Raw genomic sequence first — 22364 nt, forward strand, 5'->3', positions numbered from 1 at the left:
TATATTGTTCCCTGTTTGGAGTGTTAATGTTCCACCAGCTTTGCTTTAGGTTTATGGCGGGGAGGGACCGGGGTTTTAGCCTCCTTTGTGTCACCACGATACCCATTGCAGAAGTGAGTCCTTACAGATGTTAACAAGGAAATAATCACAGATTGGCTAAAACAACACTGATCCTGTAGGTGTGGAAGATTTGGCTGCCAACACGTGAGCACCTTACACTTCCTCATTACACACTTCTCCCTAGCCTCTATCCTAGTTCCAAGCGCATCTCTCACTCCATCAGGCCATTACAAATGACACGCAAGAATTCATTCCTGGCGCGCGCGTCAGCGCACTCCCGCGCCTCCACGTCTGTAGCCGGCCTGGCAACGCCCCCGCCCCGCCCCGCGGCTTGTTGTGTTGTCATCACGTGGCCGGGGCGGGCCCTGACGTCAGGGGCAGGGGAGGGACTGCGCAGGCGCAGAAAAGGGGGCGGGGGACTCGGCTTGTTGTGTTGCTGCCCGAGAACCAAAGACGGTCCTGCTGCAGCCGCAGCTCTTCCAGCCGCCCGACGATGTCGTCGCATTTAGTAGAGCAGCCGCCGCCCCTGCATAACAACAACAACAACTGCGAGGAAGGTGAACAGTCTCTGCCCCCGCCAGCCGGCCTCAACAGTGAGTGCGGGGCCGGCGGGCTCGGTGAAGGGGATGGGGGAGGAGGAGCTGCTCGGGCCGCCGCTGCCAGCTCCGCGCGGGGGGCGGGAGGAGAAGGCAGCCCATTGGTCGAAGTCGAGGATGTGAGGGTGACTGACAGTTCCCGTCACCTGTCAGGAGGAACTGCTCCTGTCTTCCCTTTGACCTGTCTCCCCTTCCTCCCGGGGTTTTGGGTGGGGGACTGCTGGGGTTCCCTGTCGGGGAGGGCGGGTGGGTGGGAAGAGAATGGGGACGAGCCGAGCCCACCTGTGGTGGGCCCTTGAGCGGAGCCAATCCGGGCGTGGAGGGCGGGCCTTGGGCGCGGGGAGGGAGGGTGGGCGGAGCGGGCGGCGGACGGTACGTGGGCAGGGATGGGGACGTGCGGCGGGGACGCCGGGGGATGGACGCGGGCGGTCGGCCGAGGGGAGGGGGCGGCCGAGGGATGGCGGGTGGTCAGGTGTGCGGCGGGACTGGGGCCGATCCCGCTGACCCCACCTCGCTGGTCCGTCTTTCCCTAGGGCTCGAACGAGAGCCCTCTTGTCTCGGTCCTTTGTTAGCACGGGCTGGCCAGGAAAATCATTCGGTAATTTAGTGGTTACTTGTATCACGGACGGGGGTAGGGGGAGGAGGCTATGCTACTTTTTTTTTTTTTTGAGATTTTTCAGAGTTGCTCAAGTGTCTTTTTTTTTTTTTTTTGAAACGATGGAGTTGTGTGCCATGTAAACCTGTTTATGAACAGCCTCTTGAGCCATCCAAGATTGCACAAATCCCGGAGTCTGGGGCAATGAATTTTCAGAAGCAGCGGTTAAAAAGACACACAGGCGATTGAAAGTTAATGGACAGTGTTGAGTTACGATCAACTACAGTTGCTTTTCATAACATTCTGATGCCGAGACATCTTGTCGGATGGTTGTTCCCAGTTGTCTTTACAGCTCTGTGTCTTGGGTAGGTTCTTGCCTAACCTATCCGTAATTCATCTCACGAAAGAGGTCGCTGGGACAGTTAGCATACGGCCAGATGAAATAGTTTAAAAATCATTTGGCTGCTTAAATGACATTTAAAGGCGCTGCAATGCCTTTCTTAAGAGGGAGGTGTTCAAACATGGCCTAAAGATTATTTTGAGAAGAGAGTTTCTGTCCTCCCAAGATGGGCATAGAATTAAAGTATTTTAAGATGTTATCATTGCTTATTGCTGCTGCTCCTTTTTCTTGATGGATAAATTCCTTAAATGCTGACTTTTTAAAAATTTTGTCTATTTTATGTTCTAGAATGTAAGATTTATATATTTCCCACAGTAAATTGGGATTAATTTGTGTCTTTAAATGTTATTTGCTTCACATATTAATATGCACTTTTCAATTATTTCCCCGGTTTTAGCATACTCTTAGAAGCATGAGATTTGAGAATGGGAAGAGACTTTAGAGATGACCGTCCCCTGGTATTTACCGGTACAGAAACAGGTCTCGAGTAAAGTGTGTTGTCCAGGTTCGCAGCAGGCTAGGACCTAGAGCTGGGGTTTTACTTTCACCAATCTAGTCCTCCTTTCAGGACGTGTCTTTTCAGTGGCCTAGAATCCCGATTATGTGTTTCTTATTCTCTCAGCATGTTATTCCGCCTAATGTACAGAGGTGACCTGCCTATCTCTTTCTAACATACCGTTTTTTAATTGTACTCAGTGTTTTCCTGTGATACTTATAAGTTAGCTATTTGGTTACTGTGTGCACGTGATTTCACAGAAAGCAAAGGAATTTTAATTTTCCTTTGACCATTCAACAAAAAAATGGGGTTGAGCCAAATGTGACTGTTTATCTCCGAATCTGACACACCTATGAAGCGGTTGATGTCCTTGGCCAGTCAGTTGCTGCTACGTTCATATGAACTCTTACAGAAGTGCAAGAGCGCTCAGCCTGTGTGTGATACCAAAATGTGGCTTTTTGGGAAATCTGCTAGATAGGAAGTTTTCTATTTGGTGTAGAGTAAGCTTTTAAAAGTGACTGAAAAGCTTCTAGATAGTGCCATATTTCGTTCCTCCGCTCTTGCCTTTGACTGTTTTTTTTATTTTAGCTTATTATACGACACCAGACTGAACAAAACAAGAAGGCTTATTGATTCCTTCAAGTGATTTTTGAGCACTGAGCAAAACAACTTATTCAGGCGTCTAATACTATCCAAATTGCTGATAAGTTGAAGCTCTTTGTTGGGTAAAGTTGCACAACTAAGAAAAACAGGAGATGAACTCATTGTCCAGATTATCTCTGGCTTGGGATTTTATCTTTGGCTCAGGGGTCAAAGCAGAATTTTAATAGCAAGTTATTGAAATACTTGGAATAATGAAACCTTTCTCTAATTTTTTTCTTTTTTTAGTTTACCGTTGTAGGGGGGACTGTAGACTTTCATTACAAATTAGTGGACAAACATCTGAACTACGTCCAAAGTTAAAAGGGTGTTTTCCAGTTTCCACTTGTTAGTTTTATTCCTGAAAAAACTATCAAGTTACTTAAGAATATTTGTATTGGACATTTGTGTGACAAAATTCTCTCAGTAATATAAGAAAAATCATGGTAGTAGTTTTTTTTATTGTTTAATGTGGGAAGAACAGCCTTTTTCTTGTTAAACATCTTCAACCATGATGTGCTTGCTTCCTCAGTGTGGCAAGAAGGCTTTTAAGGCTATGACACGTGAAACTTCACTGCCTTGTGATACTGTTTTGAATACATAACTGGTGTGCACATACCTAATTGTGCAAAACAACAAACTGTTTTTAGAAGGAGGTCAGTGACAGTTCTTGGTCTGGATTCCAGCATCAGGTACTTGAAATAAAATAAAGGCTTTCAGGAAAAAAGATAAGACATCATGACATGTGTTACCCCTAGTTAGGGTGAGTCACACGTGGGACCTTGCAAACTTGGGGAAAAAATGAGAAATTCTCTTTTTCCTTCTCTCTCCTCCACCATCCCCTCGCCGTCCCAGTCGCCTTCTTGCAGGAAGATTGAACTCGTGATTATTTAACTATCAAGAATGTATACAGCATGCAGTCATGAATGCCGTCACAGTTACTGGACCAGCCTTCATGATGTGCTATATTAGAGAGTGTAGAGGAATGCTTCTCTGCATCTCTTAGCAATTCTCAAAGACTTAAACTAGAGAACGTCTCCTGTATTGTGTATATGTACAGTCTGGCCTAGGAAAACAGTTTTCAGTGTGTTAAGTGGTCTTTTAATATAACAGAGAGAGCCTCCAGTTTTTAATTTTAAAGCGTCATAGGAAGACAGTTCACTCAGATTGTTTTCCACGTTGTACTGCTTGGACAGCACACTCCTCGTGTCTTGCCTTGTTTCCTTTTCAAGTAAAAAGGGACATTGTGAAGATTAGTAGAGTTAGAACATCAAGAAATTCTGAGGCTGTAAATCAGGAATGAAGTAGGTAATGAGAAAAAGGCATGTGTAGTTCGTCTATAGAGAAAGACCAGTTTACTTTTTTCCATTTTACTCAAAAGATAAAGTGAATATGTAACCCCCTTAATGAATATCTGTGTCCTGACTTCCTCTGCAGAAATACCCATAGATGATATTTCTGGAAGAGAGTTATTGAGTTAAAGGAAATCTACCTTTTTAAGGCTCCTAATACATATTGCTAAATCACCCTCTAGAATGTTCCCGGAAGCCCTAGTTGTAATAACCAGATATTAGAAACAGTCATTTGGGTAATGATTAACCACTGCTGTTTGGATGATCAGTAAAGATGGGACATCTTTATGGTGGGATGCAGTGCACTTGTTCAGAAGAGGGGAGTAAGGCAGTGTATATAGACATAGAAAGATATCTATAAGCTGTTAGGTAAGAAGCACTATTTGCAGAAAAATATGTATAGTACGGTTCCATTTTTTTTGTAAAAATGAAAGCAAAACAATTATATTTTATTGGAAAAACTCTGGAAGTCTACATATGAAATTGTTAAAAGTGGTTTTCTTTGGGAGTAGGTATGGGAGGTTGAGAAGATATTTTTGCTGATGTTTACATTCTCAAGGAATGCATTAATTTTGCAATAACAAATGTTTTTAAAAAGATACAGAGTATAATTATAATAGTAATAACACAGAACTTACCATGTGCTGGAGACTTTTCTTACTTTTCTATGTGTTTTATTCATTTCATCCTCCTAAGGATGAGGTATGAGGTAGATAAATTTTTTTTTTCCTATGTGAAGGCAACAGTCCTTTTTTATTGAGATATAATCAACATAGAATATTATATTAGTTTCAGGCATACAGCATAATGATTTAACTTTGTATGTATTGCAGAATGATTACCACACTAAGTCTAGTTAACATCTGTCACCACACAGTTACAAACTTTTTTTCTTGTGATGAGAACTTTTAAGATCTTCTCTCTTAGCAACTTCCAAATATACAAGACAGTATTGTTCACTATAGTCACCTTGCTCTATGTGACGTCCCCAGGACTTATGTATCTAATAACTGGAAGTTTGTATCTTTTGACCTCCTTCAGGTAGATACAGTTGTTATCCCTGTTTTACAGATGAGAAAACTGAGATGCAGAGAGCTCAAGGAACCTGTCTGGGGTGTAACAGCTGCAAGCGATAGACTGGGAGTCTGGCTTTAGTCTGTGCTCTTACCCACTACACTAATATGTGCCAAATAAATGTCTGTCTTGAGAAGAAAAGCCTTCAGTTCTGCTCTAGAGTGTGAGGGCAATTACAGAGATCTCTTCTGCTAAGCCCTTCTCCCTCTGCCTCCTCAAGTTCCAAGGTTATGATTGCTTACGTATTTTTAATGCGGAAACTAGGATTTAGATACTTGTTTGGAAGTCCTTCAAAAAAGGAAGGTCCAGAAAACCTGATACCATTACAGCCTTTTTCTTCTTGATCAGCTACTTCAAGGGAATGTTAGCTGTGTTGTAGGGCAGCCTGGCTTCCTCAGGGACCCATCTGGAACTCCTGGTTCCTTAGTTCTGCTTTTGCCAGAGCAGCTCCCACCTTTGGTTTGTTTTTGCTCATGGTACACATGGAGCTTCTGTACCAGAGAACTGATCCTATTGCTTTAAAATAAGTTTGCCCATCCTGGAAACAGTGGGACTAGAGAAAAGAGTTTAGATATAGCTCTGTCTCTCTTTCCCGTTAGAGTATTTTGCAGAGCTCCAAATTTAGGGATGCTTTTACTATATTTCTTATACACACCCGGAGCACTCCAAATATTTAGTTAAATTCCCTTTGGTGTTAGATCTGTCTTAGCTATGCTCGTTGCGTTTGTTAATCCATTTGGAGTTCTATCTAGTCTTTGTCCATTTTGTGTAGCTAGAATGAGACCGCGGAGATGTCATACGACTATGCTGTTTGGCAGTTTAGTCCCAAAGAATTGATGGTGACTAAGAGAGTGTGACAACCACTGGGACTGCCTTAGAGGGAAAGAAGGGAAGGGTAATTTCATTTTTATTTAGCCAACGTTGTTCTAAGTACTTTACAAATAGAAAGTCGTTGACCAGTGTGTAGCGAGCATCTCCTGTTTACTAGGCACTTTACCTATGTTCCTATTGTTCATCCTCCCAGCAACTCTGGGAGGTAGGCACCATGATATCGTCTGTTTTACAGATGAGGAAGCTGAAGGTCAGAGGGCAGACGGACAGACAGTGGTGGAGTCAGATTTCCAAACAGGCCTGCCTTTGAGCTTATCTGGAATAGTCGTCACCTCCTTAAGAGTGCGTGTTAGGCTCTGAGCCTGTCGTGGTGATTGTTCTGGTTTACTGACCGAGAGCTCTTGAGCCACAGAACTCTCTGTCTCTTCTGCTGGGAGTCGAGAGGAGTGGCCCGCCACCCTGCTTGATTACATTTTCTAAAACAATATTTGTTGTAAGGAATGGAAATGAGGAAAAAATACACCACTATCTCTATCTGTTGTGAAGTTGGTTCATTGGCTACTGTTATAAAATTAAAGCACCTTAATGTATTCAGCAAACTCATTGAGCCAATAAATATTTTGAAGACTTATCCAGATTACCAAGGCCACCTCCCCTTTCCTGTGGCTCCACCCCTTCAACTGTTGGCCTGAGAAAACTTGAGTGTCCCTCTGACAGGTGCACAGTTGTCTCTCCCCTCCAACCAACAAGGCTGAATGAAAACTCTAGGAAGTTAGGAACTCGTGGGAGAGAAGAGAGAAAAGACAAGTTTGCAAGGTATGGTTCATGCATAGGGAAAGGAGAGAGAATAGAAAGAGTGAGGTGTAAAGGAATGAAGAAACTGCTTTGTGAGATAGAGGTAAAGCTTTTTCAGAAATTTTAGCGTTATCACCTGATTTAGTTAAGAGCCAGCTGCTTTAATTTTATGCTCCAGATTTGTACACAAACTGAAATTTTTATGATTGTAGTTAAGTTCCCTCTCTAGGAGCTTCTCAGTTGTTTGTGCTTGTTAAGACGTTGTTAACTTACTTAGGTGAGCTTTAGGAAGTTTCTAGGCCTTATGGGTATTTCATTTGTGGAGAGGATACAGCTAAATAGCTGAGGTAGACTATGGAAAAAATATGTAACAAACATATTAAAGGTAAGTAGCCTGTCTGGTAATAAAGTAGCTATTTATTTTTTCAAAAGCCACCTCAAAGTTTTTAGTAAAGTGTTTATTGTTTATAAACTAAGCTTTAACCAGAGAGAAAAATTGGCTGAAAGACACGTTTTCTAAGATACCGGTTTTAGAATTCCAGCTTCTTGTAAGTTGGCTGATTACATGAGCTACTTCAGGAACAGAACCATATAGGTTTTTAGACTTTTCTTGCTCCTTGTTTATTTTCTTCAAGATGGTTTTACATTTGGTTTGAGCCGACTCAGAATTTTTATCAGAAATCGCCATGTTCGCATCTGTGTGCACATGACAGATTTGGTTCTGCTGTGGGTAACTTAAGTTATCTGACTTGCCCAACAGGTTCCTGGGTGGAGCTGCCCATGAACAGCAGCAACGGCAACGATAATGGCAATGGGAAGAACGGAGGGCTAGAGCACGTACCGTCCTCATCCTCCATCCACAATGGAGACATGGAGAAGATTCTTTTGGATGCACAACACGAATCAGGACAGAGTAGTTCAAGGGCCAGTTCTCACTGTGACAGGTAAGTGAGATCCACTTTTTGGTAGAATTTGGAAAACACTTGGGTTACAAGTTGATTCCCATTAGAAAAAGTAAATGGCTATGTCTTCATTTAACAAAATATGACTCCTGATTTATTGCAGCATGTGTGTTTAAATCAGACAGCCAATTGACAAGCACTTGAGTGCCCACTGTTTTTCCCCAGATCAAATCAGTTTCCTGATTCAGACTGTGTCATTTTTAGATGTTTATAAGTTTAAAAGTCAGTAGCATAGAATGAATGTAATTTTCTCCCCTTCTTCTGTGTGTCCCTGTTTGACAGATCACATACTGCCTTGAATACAGTTATCTCTGTATATATCTCCTCCCTTCTAGATGGTGAGGCTCCAGAAGGCAGGGGTCCTGTTGCATCTCCTTCGTACGCTTGACAGCAGTGGTGCCGGCATGTAGTAGACACTAGGAAACGTTTGCATCACAGGTGCTGCAGGTCGATTCAAATGATAGCAGTGTTTGCACGGTGGAAGCACCAGCCGAGGTCTGTAAAGGTAGTTAGTTCTGAAGGCCGTTCCAGTTCCTCAGAGGAAGTTTTATTTCAGATTTGATTTTTGTGTATTTGACTTGAGGAAACTAATTCCGCTGATTAAGGACTGCTTATGGTGAAAGAGTAAGAATACAGAGATAAGCATGAGGAGAATGAAACCAAATTGTTAGTTTATTTTTCAGTATAATCTTTTCTTTTTTTCTGAGAGACTAGGTATTAAATGGCACAGAGGTGTATTTAACAGTTCTTAGACCAGTGACAGCCATACTGTTGGCATTGTGGGGTACTGGATGATCTCCTGGTTAATTAAGAGTTAACTGATATTAGCCGTGGAGAAAATGCAGATGCACAGGAAAAACATTAAGGAAGCATTCGAAAATGTGAACAGTGCTTATCTCTAGGGGCTGGAACTATAGACATTTTTCTTCTTGCGAATATTTTTGTATTGTAAAAGTTGTGTATATGTATCACATATTATTAGTTACCGGAAAAAATATGAAAGGAGAAACCACAGGTCAGTCGTGTTCTTGGTTCCTGCGTGTCTTCCGGTCCACGGATGTCGGCGAGGCAGCAGAGGACGGCTCGGATGGCTCTGGCGCCCTGTGCGCTCCCGCCACCCCGTCTCATCTCTGACTTGTCCCTGTGCTGCTTAAGAGCCTGGGATGGCTCTTGTCATAAGCAGAAGCAGAGCAGATGGCTCTTTCTGAGCAGCTTGTCCTTCGTGTTCATTCCAGTAGCTACTGCCTTAGTCTGTGAGAATGAAGTTTATATGTTACTTTTCATTTATATTATAGGACTCGCTGATGGGTTTCTGAAGTTTTCTGCTTGTTGTGGGCTTGTTGATAAGGCTTTTACTATACATTCAAGTACCTGACCCTCGATTATTGGTACCATTTGTCCCTTAACCTGTTGTTCACTTGGTGCTGTGACCGAGCAGGGCACAGGTCACCTGCTTGCGTCTCTGGTCCTCATACTTCTTTTAAGGTTGCCGTTAACCTTGTGATCGAATATGAATTCACCTTGCCATGATTATGTTAAAGTTAGGTTTCTAAACATGTGGAGAAGGTATTGCCAGTGCTTTTGGACACTTTCCTATCCCTCGGCTTATGTATCGTCAGGCTCTGGGTGCTCCAGCTTTCCGAGGAGGCCTGGAACTCCCGCTCCATAGTGCTCTCCCGGGATACCCGACTGACACGCTCTGACGTTGAAAAATGCCTTCACAGTTCATGCCGTTTGAATTGCCGTGCGTCTCTATATTCACAGTCGTTGAGAAGTGTTTCTTGTAGGAGGAAAAGTTTTAGGATTGTTGGATATTAGTCCCAAAGCTAATTTATGTATATTTTCAATATAAAAATTATTCTGTAGACAATGTTTTTGTCGCCATGGTGGTGGTTAGAGGATAACCCCTGTGTGTTTTGCTTTGTGTCCCATCCTATTGGAGGAGTTTTCAGCCCACATACTAGATTCACCTGGGTAGCTTTTAAAAACACCAGCGGGCAGACTCCATCCCTGGAGATCCCCATTCTGTTGTCGGGTGGGGTAGAGCCTGAGAATAGTTTAAAAGCCCCCCAGCTGATCCTTATACGAGCCAGAGTTGAAGCTCTGATACATTCCAGATTGTTGGGAGTAGTAAACACTTCACCAGTGAACTGTTTAGTGTTTTTCTAAGTGAGATTGGTGCCGGTGGTGAAGAAGAGTGCACAAGTAGAGCCGGGCTTCTGTAGGATTCTCGACTTTGTCGTTCTCCTGCCTTGACGTGGTCCTGGCTGTGTAAAGCTGGCCCTCAACTCGATCTCTGGCTGTGAACCCAACAGTGTTATGGGCCTAACGACAGTAAACTGAGGACAAGGAGAGTGCCTTGTTCTGCTTGGTTCCTGTGCAATAGGCTGAAATTTCTAGTTCAAGACAAGAATTTTCTAAAGACATTAGTATGTTTGTTTGTTACAGAATCAGCTTTTCTCTTTTCCTATCCCCATTAAGAATCTCCTGTATCAGTTGTAATAGTCTGAGGCTCCTAGGCCTAACCAGTCAGATACATTTCTGGGGATCTTACTTAATTTTGAGTACATCTCGCCTGCATCTCCTTATATTAGCGTTGTACACAGGCTCTTGATCACTTTAACGGTTAATGTCTATTCCTTCAAGCAAGGTAAGTGTGGAGCGTTTCTCACCCCTGCTTGAATTTAGATTTGCCCCGGAAGATGGGGTGTGTAGTGAAAGATCTAGCAACTTGCTGTGGTTACACAAGCAATCACTGATAAAGCTGAGAGAGCTTAGCACGTTGTATCCATCTGTTGCGTCAAGTACAGTTTGTGACCATGTGTTTCGGTCTAAAAATTTATCGTAAATTTTTGTAGTTCTGGGAGTATATTTCGTACTTTTCATTATAGGTTGTATATTCTTATATAAGCTTATATAATTCCCTCTGAAATATCTCAGAGCAAATATTTCTGAAATAAATAGAATAGTCATTCTCAAACTATTTGGTCTTAGTACATCTTTATCCTCCAAAAAATTTTTAGGGACCCCAAAGATGTTTTGTTTATGCGGGTTACATATTTTAATATTTACTATATTAGATATTAAAACTAAGATAATTTAAAAATATGTATTCATTCAACAGTAACAAGCCCATTAGATTTTAACATAACTTTAAAAAAATTTTTTTTTCTTTTTTTTGAGGAAGATTAGCCCTGAGCTAACATCTGCCGCAAATCCTCCTCTTTTTGTTGAGGAAGACTGGCCCTGAGCTAATCTGTGCCCATCTTCCTCTACTTTATATATGGGATGCCTACCACAACATGGCTTGACAAGTGGTACCATGTCCGCACCCGGGCTCCAAACCAGCAAACCCCGGGCCACAAAAGGGGAACGTGGGAACTTAACCGCTGTGCCACCAGGCCAGCTTCTAACATAACTTTTTTAAATGAAAAATAACTATTTTCCCTAACCAAAAAAAGTTAGCAAGAATAGTGACATTACTTTTTGCAAATCTCTCTAATGTCTGCCTTAATAGAAAGCAGCTGGATTCTCATCGGCTCTTGCATTCGCTTTGTTGTGCCCCCACACATCACGGAACCCTCGGACAGTTTCACTATCCACTCGTGAGAGAATGAGAATGAAAACGGCAAATAAATCCTAACAGTATTATGGAGACAATTTTAACCTCGAAGACCCTGTGAAAGAGTCTTTGAGAACTGCTGGTGGTGAATTATTTAATGATGAAAGAACTTTGAGAAAAAGAACCCCAAATTAGGTTTCTGAGTTTGAAGATCATTTTACCTTTATTGGAAAAGGAGTAAAAATAAGAAAATGTGACAGTCTTGTGTCTTCAGGTAATATTTCCTTTGAAAATTTATCATTGCAAAGGAATTCATCACCCCCAAAAATTCCAGGACATTTTGGGAGGAAGAGTGCGCAGTTTCATTTTTTCTTGTATAGGGTCATGATGCACTTTCTGATTTGCTGCTTTCTCAAAGCTGTGTTGCTGTAACTGTTCATTTCCAGTAGAGGCTAATTTATTTGACAAAATGAGCATTAAAACTAATGGCGAAATTCTTTCTTTTGTAGCCCTTCCCCACAAGAAGATGGGCAGATTATGTTTGATGTGGAAATGCACACCAGCAGGGACCATAGCTCTCAGGTATGTGTGTGTGTGTTTATTTTTCTGATTTACCATAAATAATTGGAAAAAATGCAAACCTCTAAGTAAGGATGTTTTGCTAAAATATATCGAAGAATAAGAAGACTTTAAAAAATAATTTGAAACTGCTTTAAGTTATTCAGTTTCTGATTTTGGAATTTATTTAGGATGATACAGTCCTTGTTATGCCCCTTTACAACTAAGAATTTGGAGCCCTGTAACCCTAAAAGAATTAGAAAATTTTTGTCTATAACGTATCATTCTAATATTCCAGGCTAGTTTCTTGAGTCTACAAATAGAAAACTGGGACAGATGTCTTATTTAAGGTCACAGAATAAATGAAAAGGAAGGTGGTTGTAGAACCAAGTATGAAAACTTTTTCTGCATCTGAAATCAAAGCAATGATTTTGACATGAATTTTTACAGCTAGAGAAAAAATTCATCTAAATTATGTGGGATTCTTTTAAGAAGATAAATATAGTTCACTAGGAGTTGACGTTGTTGGAAATATAGATGGATATAATATTGAAAGCTTACAAAGGTTTTATTATAAAACTTGTGATAAATAATTGTTGTTAATGATTTAGAGTGTTCATAGCCAGCCTTTAACTCTGTTGGTGTGTCAGGTCACCTAAGAGTGTCACAGTGCAAATCCTTGAGAACAGGGACCATATCTGTTCTCCTAGGTTAAGGTGCTTGAAGAATATATGTCGAATGCATGTTGAAGTGAATTCTAACAGAACTTGGTTTTGTGGGTTCTCACTATACAGCATCCTGAATCCCTTTGCACTGGAAATATCTTGCATGTGGTCTTGAATCCACCCGGTATTCTTTGTTTCAGAGGCTGCACAGCTTCTCCCTACTTTGTGCTCTATTTGTGCTGTTGTCTGGCGCCTAGAAAATCTGTGGGATGGAGTACCCCTTTGTTTTATGATGAGCTGTATACCACAGAGAAGCTTACAGTAGCAAGGCTCTTTTGTGGGAAGGTGTCTGACTGGAATTGTTGAGTTGCTAGCTTACCTATGTCAGTTTTGCCATATGCAGTAAAATGTAGCTAATACAGAAGAAAGTATATAAAGTTTACAGGGCAAAAAGTGTACTAAGGAATCCCAAGATAGAGAAATGAAATTAATGTGGCCTTTCCTGAGGAAGATGGCATCAATCTATATTGTTTTTTGTACAGACAAGTTGAAAATCTAGAGGAGCATTTTCCAAAATGTGTTTTGAGGAACGTTTGCTCAATGGGAAGCTCCATAAGATAGTTCTGAAGTCAAATAAGTGGAAAATAATGCAGCCCCTGGGCTCCCTCCCTCTCCCACTCCAGTAATCACCACATGTAGTAGCATATTCAGGGCTCTGACAGTTTCTGCAGTAAACAAATATGTTTATTTAAACCAAGAATTTCCCAGGCTTATTTGATCTTAGACCTCTCTCCGCCTGCACACACACTTTTTTCCCCTAATAATCAACCTAACAACCCAGTGGAACACTTTGATAAGTGGTAGGTGTTCAGTCAGGCTTAACTCATAGTTGCGTTCACGTGGAATTCTAGAGCTGACCCTTTGCATCCTGGAATCCCAGAGGAGTCTGTGAAATTCAGGAGAGAAAATGTAAGAGTTTGGGCCCCTGCGTCAGGTTATGGTAGGCTGGCCAGTGTGACCGCTATTCAGAAACAAGTACCTAGAAGAACATTGTTATCATCAGGTGTTGGGTAAGTGATATTAGCAATGAGGTCAGTCATTTGAACAAGGTTACATTTTTGGAAAAGCATCTAGCTCCTATAAGAACAACATTACACCTTTCAGAATAAGACTTCTAATAAGCGAGAAATCAGGTATGCTTTATTTAAATGTTCAAAAAGCCTTTTACGTTGCTTTTTTTAAATTGAAGAAATGATAATTTAAAAATTAATTACTTTAGGGTTTGGGAGGATGGATTTTTTCATGAATGAGAAGAAAGCTTAGGATCAGGAAACAGTTAAAAATGGTTAACAAAGGTCTCCTACGGTACTTGCTCATGTTGAGTATTTTTGTATATGTCTATTTGAGGAATATATGACATTTTTAGCCTTTTTCAGGAGGAGGAAGGAAAGGCGCTAATTTTTATTAGATATATTCTAGGTACTAAATTTATTTATTAAAAAAAATGCTTTTCCACTTGTGGTGTTCTCAGTCCAGTAAAAGAGGTAGATACTATCCCCATGAACGAATGGGAAAGGGAGACTTGTCTTAATTGGGTTACTTATCTAAGATCACAGGACGAGTGAGTGAGAGAGCCAGGATCGAAACCAGCGCCATCTGAGCCTGTGGCCCCTGCTTCTCCTCCTGAAGTCAGTCAGTGAATGGGGTTGATTGCAGGAGAGCTCATGAGGCCATGAGGATGGGCTCAAACATCTGGTGAGATGTGGAAGCCTAAGGTGTAATGCATTTAGGAAAAAGTCATTCGAACTATACCTTTAGCATGATAGTCCTCAAGAGTCTCAGTTTTGTAGCAGAGAATAGACTGTAGACTGTCTCTGGAAGGCATTTTGCAGTGTTTTGTTGGGACCAAAGAGGCCAGCATAGTGTTGGGGATCATTGGAAGACGATTCAAACAGAAAATGTCCTCGCTTTTCCCCCTTGTGAAACTGCGGTTTATCTGTGCGTGGACCACGGTGTGAAGTGTAATGTCCACGTTTAGAGACCTGAGAAGGTGGGAGGTGGGCCAGAGAAGGAAAATGTAAGTGATTAGAAGCTAAGGGACTTGCACATGAGAACAGGCTAAAAGGATCAGAGTCTTCTCTCGGAATAGATGGAGGTGGGGGGGAGAGGGTTATTGATTCAGTTGAAAGCATGAATCTGATTTAATTAGACTAAGTGCATTTTTACCATATTCCGGAATTCCAAGAACCAAAGACAATTTAAAACCTAAAACTGGCAAGATTAATAGAGGGAACCCAGGACAGTCGTAAACGAGGAGGGCCTCTGGTCCTTATTCTCAAGGTAGGCATTCTAGACTGATCTGGGGATTTTTTTTTCTTTTTTTTGAATAATAGTCCAAAGATGATTACTTTACTCAACTGAGAGAACATTACATCATCTTAAAAATTAAAGCAAAAAGTCTTATTACAATTTAATTCTCTTGAAAGGTATGAAATATGAACTTGTTCACAAATTTAAACCAAAATGTTTGAGCAGTTTTAGAGAGAGACGCGTGACAGCCAAGATAGAAACTGTAAACTGAAGTGCCCTGCAGTGTTGGATGTAGTCAGATACAAACTGACTGATAAGTAAATTGTAACAATTTATTGTTTTTGATTTAGAATATTTTACTGCAGAGAGCCAACTCATGATTCTGAGTAGTAATCTCACTACCCAGTGGAAAAAGCTTAATCCTAAAGGCAACATTGTGTCATTCAGTGCAATTTGCCCAGTCCAGCAACCTAAATAAGAATGATGCCACCAGAGTAGCAAAAATCCACAGGGATTTTGCTTCATTTTGATGGTCTGGAGCTATAGATAGTCCCTTTTACTATTGGAAGCTATACCTTCCTGGGGCAGCTTTTCATAGAGAGCTGGACCTGTGGAAAAGGACTCCTGTGGATGTGACAAGCTCTGTGTTTCATGACTGCCTGCTGAGAAGAATGAAAGCTCAGGTCAAAGAGTGAGTCCTGTTCAAACAAGATAACAAAACAGAACAGTTCTTAGCTCGGAGAGCCTTTGCTCTGAAGTCAGAGCATCACATTCCTCAAACCTGAATAAATAAAAAAGGCTGTGTCATTTTTAGGAATTTCTCGTTCCTCTGGGTTCTATTGAAAGAGAAGCTGTTGGAAATTTTGATTATTCTTGGCCTAAAACTGTAGGTTATCATTAGCAAGAAAAAAGGATTTTTTCTTATATTTAATATGAGAGATGTCAAATTCTGACTCAGGATAAAATAAATTGTTCCAAAGAACTTCTAGCTTAAGTAGTTTTGAATAAACCTTGGGAAATGTTTGGATACTGATTTGTCTAAAAAGTAGAGTCTCCTTCCGGGAGTAAAACCTTGCTTGAGAGCGGAGACTCCACAGACACGTTGCCTGGGTCTGAATGCTGACCCTGCTACGTGCTGCTTCTGGAACCTCAGGCAGTTACATACTCAGTTTATGTCTCAGTTTCCTCATCTGTAAAGTGGAATACAGTCATTCATCGCTTAATGACGGGGATACATTTTGAGAAATGTGTCATTAGGCGATTTCATCATCGTGCGAATACCATAGAGCGTACTTCCACAAACCAGATGGTACAGCCTCCCACACACCTAGGTTGTGTGGTGCTTGTCTTAAGAGACCACCGTCGTGCATTTGGTCCCTCATTGACCAGGAAGGTCGTTGTGTGGTGCATGACTGTACTAATAGTTCCTACTTGTATAGCGTTGTTGCGGTCAAAGTCAACGCATGAGAAGTGCTTGGAGTGAAGCTTGTCTCTTGATAAATACTTGATAAATACTATTATTATTTTTTCGTCATCACATCCCCTGGTTTATTTAATCATCACTTTATATTTGTTAGCATATACTTTTTGCTATGTTTCCTTTTATTTTTAAATATGAAAATTTTTAAATACATTAAGAAGTAAAGAGAATATCACAATGTTCCTCCATGTAGGCATCACCCAGATTCAGCAATTATCAGTATTTTCTGTGCTGTAGTTAGCACTATATCCTGAAATACACTTTTTTCGGGTTCATAGTCTGTGCTTAGATGTAACAACAGTGCAACTTACTCAAGTTCTTTGTAAGATATTAAATACTCTGATCCTAGATAATTTTGTCAGCCATTTTAGGAAAAAAGCATATTTCTTACATAAGAATTACTGACACAGAACATCATGGTTTTCATTTATTTTGTCTAGGTTTGTCTTTGTAGTAGGAAGACTTGGTCTTCCTTTTTTTGTTTTTTAAAGTTTGAATTCTTCTTTACAGTCAGAAGAAGAAGTTGTCGAAGGAGAGAAAGACGTTGATGCTTTGAAGAAAAGTGTAGACTGGGTGTCCAACTGGTCCAGTAGACCTGAAAACATCCCGCCTAAGTAAGTTCTGACGGGTCTCTTTTCAGTGGACACTGTGGATGTCGCTCACACTCTTGGGGCCAGGGGACCCATCACTCCCAAGGTGTTTTCAGCAAATGTGCTTCTGACACCTGCCTCTGAATTTCTTCCCCCAGGGAGTTCCACTTCAGGCACCCTAAACGTTCCGTGTCTTTAAGCATGAGGAAAAGTGGAGCCATGAAGAAAGGGGGTATTTTCTCCGCAGAATTTCTTAAGGTGTTCATTCCGTCTCTCTTCCTGTCGCATGTTTTGGCTTTGGGGCTTGGGTAAGTGCCAGTGAGCTCCCAAAGGCTCTTTCCTCTGCTTGATCCTCGTGTTGGATTTCCAGGGCTGAGAAATACATGTCAAAGCAGTTTGTATTGTTTTGCTTTTAATGTTTTAGTGCGAATAGGGTGAACTTAGAAGAATTATCAAAGTTGATACACCTCTGGTAACTGGTAAGAATTTTTAATAGTAGAGTTTTTGTATTTGAAAAATAAGTTGTTCATGTTAAGCCCCTAAATGATCATTTTTAAGTGGACTTTTCTATGCTTGATTTTTCTTTTTGGGTTTTGTTGTTGTTTATAAATTACTCAAGATTAGCTACATTTTAAAGTAAACTAATCTTTAGTGTGTAAATATTTGGGTTGATATGAACATTTTTTTTCCCCAGATGGGAAAATACGCCATTTTATTGAATAGTCCTTGAATGAAACCAGTAAGTTGGTTGGGGGTGCTGTTTTTTCCTCTGTGGAGCATTTTCATTTATTCTTCTTAAATTGGCCCCACATTTACCTGTAATTCATTAATTTTTCAGGTATGTCTTTTCAATTCTTTTTTTTTCTTGATTTTAACAATTGAGGAAGTATATTTCCGAAAGATTTTGGGAGTTAATCACTAGCTGTTAAGTTTTTGCAAGACCTATCGGTTATTCTCTTTAAGTATGTCCAGTGGGTCATTTCTGTATATAATATGCAAAAGGTGGGTCATCCCTTCTCTCCCCTTTAAGCAGCTCAGCATGTGGGAGAGATGTTCAGTCAGGAGCGTGGAAACACATATGGGACTTTCCCACACGCTGTGTCTTTCTGGTGCTTGATCTGCTTTTGTGATGGCGAGGACAGTGCTCACAGCAGAATGGAAGGCGTTTGTGGAGGACAGGGGTGTGTGCCTGCGGATGGGGTTGCTGTGGGGGGCGGGGCGCAGTTTAAGTTCCCCTACAGGATTGACTGCAGGAGTGAGCTTGCCTTCAAGAGGGTGGCTTTTGTACCTTGCAGTATCTCTTTCTTTCCTGAGTCTGCTGGCTGTCTCTTGCTGGCGTGTTAACCCTTGTTATAGATGAATGTAGAAAAAAGTTAAATGAATGTAAAAAAAAGTTGGTTGGTTTTATTACGCTGGGGGGTGGGGCTTGTTCCATAGTTTCCTTAACTTCCCTTCTGCTTCTGTCATTTAAGGTAAAATACTTGTTTAGCATGGAAAGATAATGTTAGGCCCATAATCCTTAAGAGTTAAACTGTTAGTAAGAGCCCCCTTTGAAGCTCTGGCAGCTTTGTAATTTGGCTGTTACTATAGTTTGTATCTGGAATTTCACTAGAACTTGTTGTCCACCACAAAGGAACATCTCAGAAGAGGTTGGTTCAGCTTCCCTCTTCGAAGGATCTGCTGTCTCTGGCTTTCCTCCGTGTAATCGCTGACCGTGTGCTGTCCAGTCCTGCCTGATGAATAAACACAGTCGCATAACCCAGTTCGGCTGCTAGGGACTGGCAATCTCAGGGTGTTAGGAAATTGTGCACGTAGCCCTTAGAGCCTTTTCCAGGGACTGCAGAATTTAGGTTTTAAATACAGTTCAGCCTGTGGACAGGCTGGTGTAGAACTGTTGAAACGGATGAAACATGGTACACTCTTGTTTCCTTTCAGCATCTATATTGGAAAACGACTGAGCACACCTTCTGCCAGCACCTACTGAGGGAAAGAAAAGCCCTGGAGAAGCGTGTGACCTGTGAAGTGGTGTATTGTCACAGTAGTTTGTTTGAACTTGAGACCATTGTAAGCATGACCCAACCTGCCCCCTCTTTTTACATATCCAAGTTCCAGTAACTCTCAAATCCAGTATTTTATTCAAACTCTGTTGAGGCATTTTACTAACCTCATTCCCTTTTTGGCCTGTAAGACATTTTAGAATTTCCTAACAGAGTTTACTGTTGTTTAGAAATTGCAAGGGCTTCTTTTCCGCAGATGCCACCAGCAGATTATAATTTTGTCGACAATGCTACTGTCTCCTCTTAGTACCACCACACTTAGACCTGCATCATTCCTGGTATAAATTTTACTCTTGCAAGATAACTACCATCTCTCTCTTAAAACCAGATCAGGTTAGCAAATGATCTAAAAGCTTTGTTGTTTTGTTTTTCAAGACAAAGGCAAGCTTCCCTAAGCTTGAATTTATAATTATTAAAAAAGAAAACAAAAATGAAAAAAACAAAACACAAGAAAAAAATATCCTGGGCAATAAAAAATTATTTTAAACCAGCTTTGGAGCCACTTTTTGTCTAAGCCTCCTAATGGCGCCTTTTAATTTGTAGGAGGCCTCTATATCAATGATAGGTATGAAATAGAGTAAGAACTCAAATATGTCAGCAGTTTAATACTAGTATGTTGTAATGCTGTCTTTTCTATGGTGTAGAATCTTTATTTCTGATAAGGAACGTCTCAGGCCTAGAAATACATGAAATCGCTTTTGGGACTTGTGTGTGTGTTTGGTATTTTTATGTTTATTAGCTGCATGTGAATTTTTCATGACTTTCTTTAAACTTTTTTTTATTTCTTTTTTTTTCTAAGAAGAGGCTTTGGAATGAGTTCCAACATGTGGTATAAATACAGGCTTCTTGTTTTAGGAAGCATCCCTTATACTCTGAAGCCTTTAAACTCTGAAGATAATTGGTTCAGAGTTATTCCAAGCACTTGTGCAACTTTGAAAAACAGACTTGGTTTGTGGGAACAGTTGACAAGGTTCTGAAAAGATGCCATTTGTTTTCTTCTGATCTCTCCCTTTTCAGTGTTTACCGTACAATCTTCCCAAGGTGATTCCTGTGATTCCGCAGGCCCTGGTCCTTTTCTCACGTAGCCGTCTTTTAAGTTATGTTAAACTCTTGAAGTTCCAGAACACTCAGCAGTTTCCTTCAGTGATATACTTTTTTTGTTTGTTTTTAAAATGTGAAGCTTTAGGACCAAATTGTTAGAGAGCATCAGGATTACCAATTATTTCAAATAGATTTATTGGATTTCAGAACATGCAGCATGACTCCGAAGGATACCATTATATGTTTTATATATAAATAATTACTGTTTATGATAGAGACATTACTATTGAATATTTAGAGAACCATCGTTAATTTTAAAACTAGCGATCTATTCATTAAAGTGCAGCAGGTTGACTTGAGTAAGAACACTATGCCAGCCAGATTTGCCAGTTTGCAGAAATGAAGTCTCTTCTCTCTCACATCAAGTTTTGTAAAATTGATGTGTTATAGTGGAAAATAACATACAGATTAAACAGAAAAATTAATTTCTATCTTTTTTTAACAGTATAGCTGGCTATCTTTATGAAAGATGGTATATCCAAAATAGTTTTCTGAATTATTTTACTTTGTTTTTCTTTTAAATTTGATGTCTAAATAATTTTGGACATCTTTTTATTATACCTTGTCTCTATCTTGTTCTTAAACCTGGTAACACTTGATTTGCCTTCTAGAACCTATTTATTTCAAGTGTTCATATTTGAATTTCTTTGGGAAGAAAGTAAATCTGATGGCCCAGTGATTTTGAAAACCCTGAATGAAATTGGAAAGCCTGGTAAAGTTAAGAGAACTAAGTAGCTAAACTGCTCTAATAGACAATTTGTATTACAATTGGTATCATGGCAGAGAAAAGTAAAATTTTACTTAAAATAAGAGCGACTTTTTACAAGTGACACCTTGCCCTCTTTTGAAATTCAGTAGCAATTCTGTCAGTGTAACTGAACTTGGGTGTATTTATGATTTTTTTTCAACTTTGAAAATAAACTTAATTCTGCCCTTTTTCTTAAAATATCTGAAATTTTGGACTATTACTTAAAACAAGAATACAGGATCACAGTAGAACTTACCATAAGCTGAAATCATGCAGTATTTATTGATAGCCCTAACATAGGGCATAGAGGTTTATGCTTCTACCCAGATTTGTGTTGAACGGAAACAGCTTATGTGATTGGAAAGGAGAATTCAACAATTAACAGTTGACATTTTAAGATTAATGTTTAAAAAGCTTTACACCTGTTTACAGTTTGGAGACTAAAAAGGTTTCATTTTTCTTATGTTTGATGAAAACTGGCTTAAAATATTTGTAAATAGAATCAAGAGGAAAACTGCACAAACTTGCACATTGACAAGTGCAACAATTTACTTTGATAGCAGTAAAAATATTTACAATTCTAAAAAATGAAAATTGAAGGCTTAGCCAGTCAGATAAATTTTTAAGTGAACCAGTTGTTGAAATGATTGGAATTAACTGAGCCAAAGTGATTATGCATTCTTCATCTAGTTAGGTAGCACTTTGTATCATTATATACAGTTTACAATACATGTATAACTTGTAGCTATAAACATTTTGTGCCATTAAAGCTCTCACAAAACTTCTTCTGTCAGTCTATCATTTTATGTCACGTGTGTCGCCTGGGAGTTTAGAGGACAGAGCCCTCGCCCATCTGCACAGAAGGTTTCCATCCTGGAGTTCCTCAGGTGCTGGAGTTGCTAACAGTGTGCCATGCGCTGCACGAGTGAGTGAGCCTCCTACTCTCCTGAGACAGTCACCACATGATGTGATTTTGCATCAGAGAAAGGTGTGGAGAGCCGTGGGTTCATGACACTCAGAGCGTTTGTCCTGCCTGATAGCATCAGGATGTCATTCACGGTGGGGTGACACATTGAAAGACAAGTGCGTGTTCAACAAGCGCAGAGGGGAGTGAAGAGCATGCCTGCAAAGGGAATGGCAGGAACTGCCAGGTGAAAATATATTCCGGAAATAACATGAAGTTCCACGTGGCTGGAAAACAGTATGGTAGACAGGAAACTGAAAATATAGTTTACTGTTGATCCAAGTTGAAATTTATGTGCCCTTCTCGGGGTTGAACTTATTTCTTTGTGTAGTCGATGGAATGCCTTTGAGGGGCTTATTTAAAGCAGGGAAATGATTGAAGACTTAAGTATTAGATGGTTATGAAAGAGTGAAGGAAAGAGTTCCAGAGGAACGGAGATGAGTCAGTTCTGTAGGTGAGGAGCAGGGGCCTGCCCCAGGCGGTGACTCGAAGGATTCCAGGGAAGATGGGCCAGGGTAGGGGTGTAGAC

General features: G+C 40.5%; 1 protein-coding gene across 6 annotated transcripts; it reads left to right on the forward strand.

The window, feature by feature from the left end:
* The first annotated feature begins 345 nt into the window (after window positions 1-345).
* BNIP3L (BCL2 interacting protein 3 like) lies at window positions 346-21652 on the forward strand. 6 transcript variants are annotated; one of them, XM_001494222.6, is made up of 6 exons: window positions 346-653; window positions 7599-7782; window positions 11872-11944; window positions 16886-16989; window positions 17124-17273; window positions 18901-21652. In XM_001494222.6, exons 1-6 carry the CDS (start codon window positions 554-556, stop codon window positions 18947-18949), a joined length of 660 nt encoding a protein of 219 aa, XP_001494272.1. In that variant the 5' UTR covers window positions 346-553; the 3' UTR covers window positions 18950-21652. The 6 variants fall into 6 exon arrangements, with proteins under 6 accessions (XP_001494272.1, XP_005607750.1, XP_070112479.1 ...); XM_005607693.4 differs by having other exon boundaries at window positions 437-653; window positions 17124-17223; XM_070256378.1 differs by lacking the exon at window positions 346-653 and adding an exon at window positions 6724-6859.
* The last annotated feature ends 712 nt before the right edge of the window (window positions 21653-22364 follow it).

This window comes from Equus caballus, chromosome 2 (genome assembly GCF_041296265.1).
Source record: "Equus caballus isolate H_3958 breed thoroughbred chromosome 2, TB-T2T, whole genome shotgun sequence".
Taxonomy (NCBI): domain Eukaryota; kingdom Metazoa; phylum Chordata; class Mammalia; order Perissodactyla; family Equidae; genus Equus; species Equus caballus.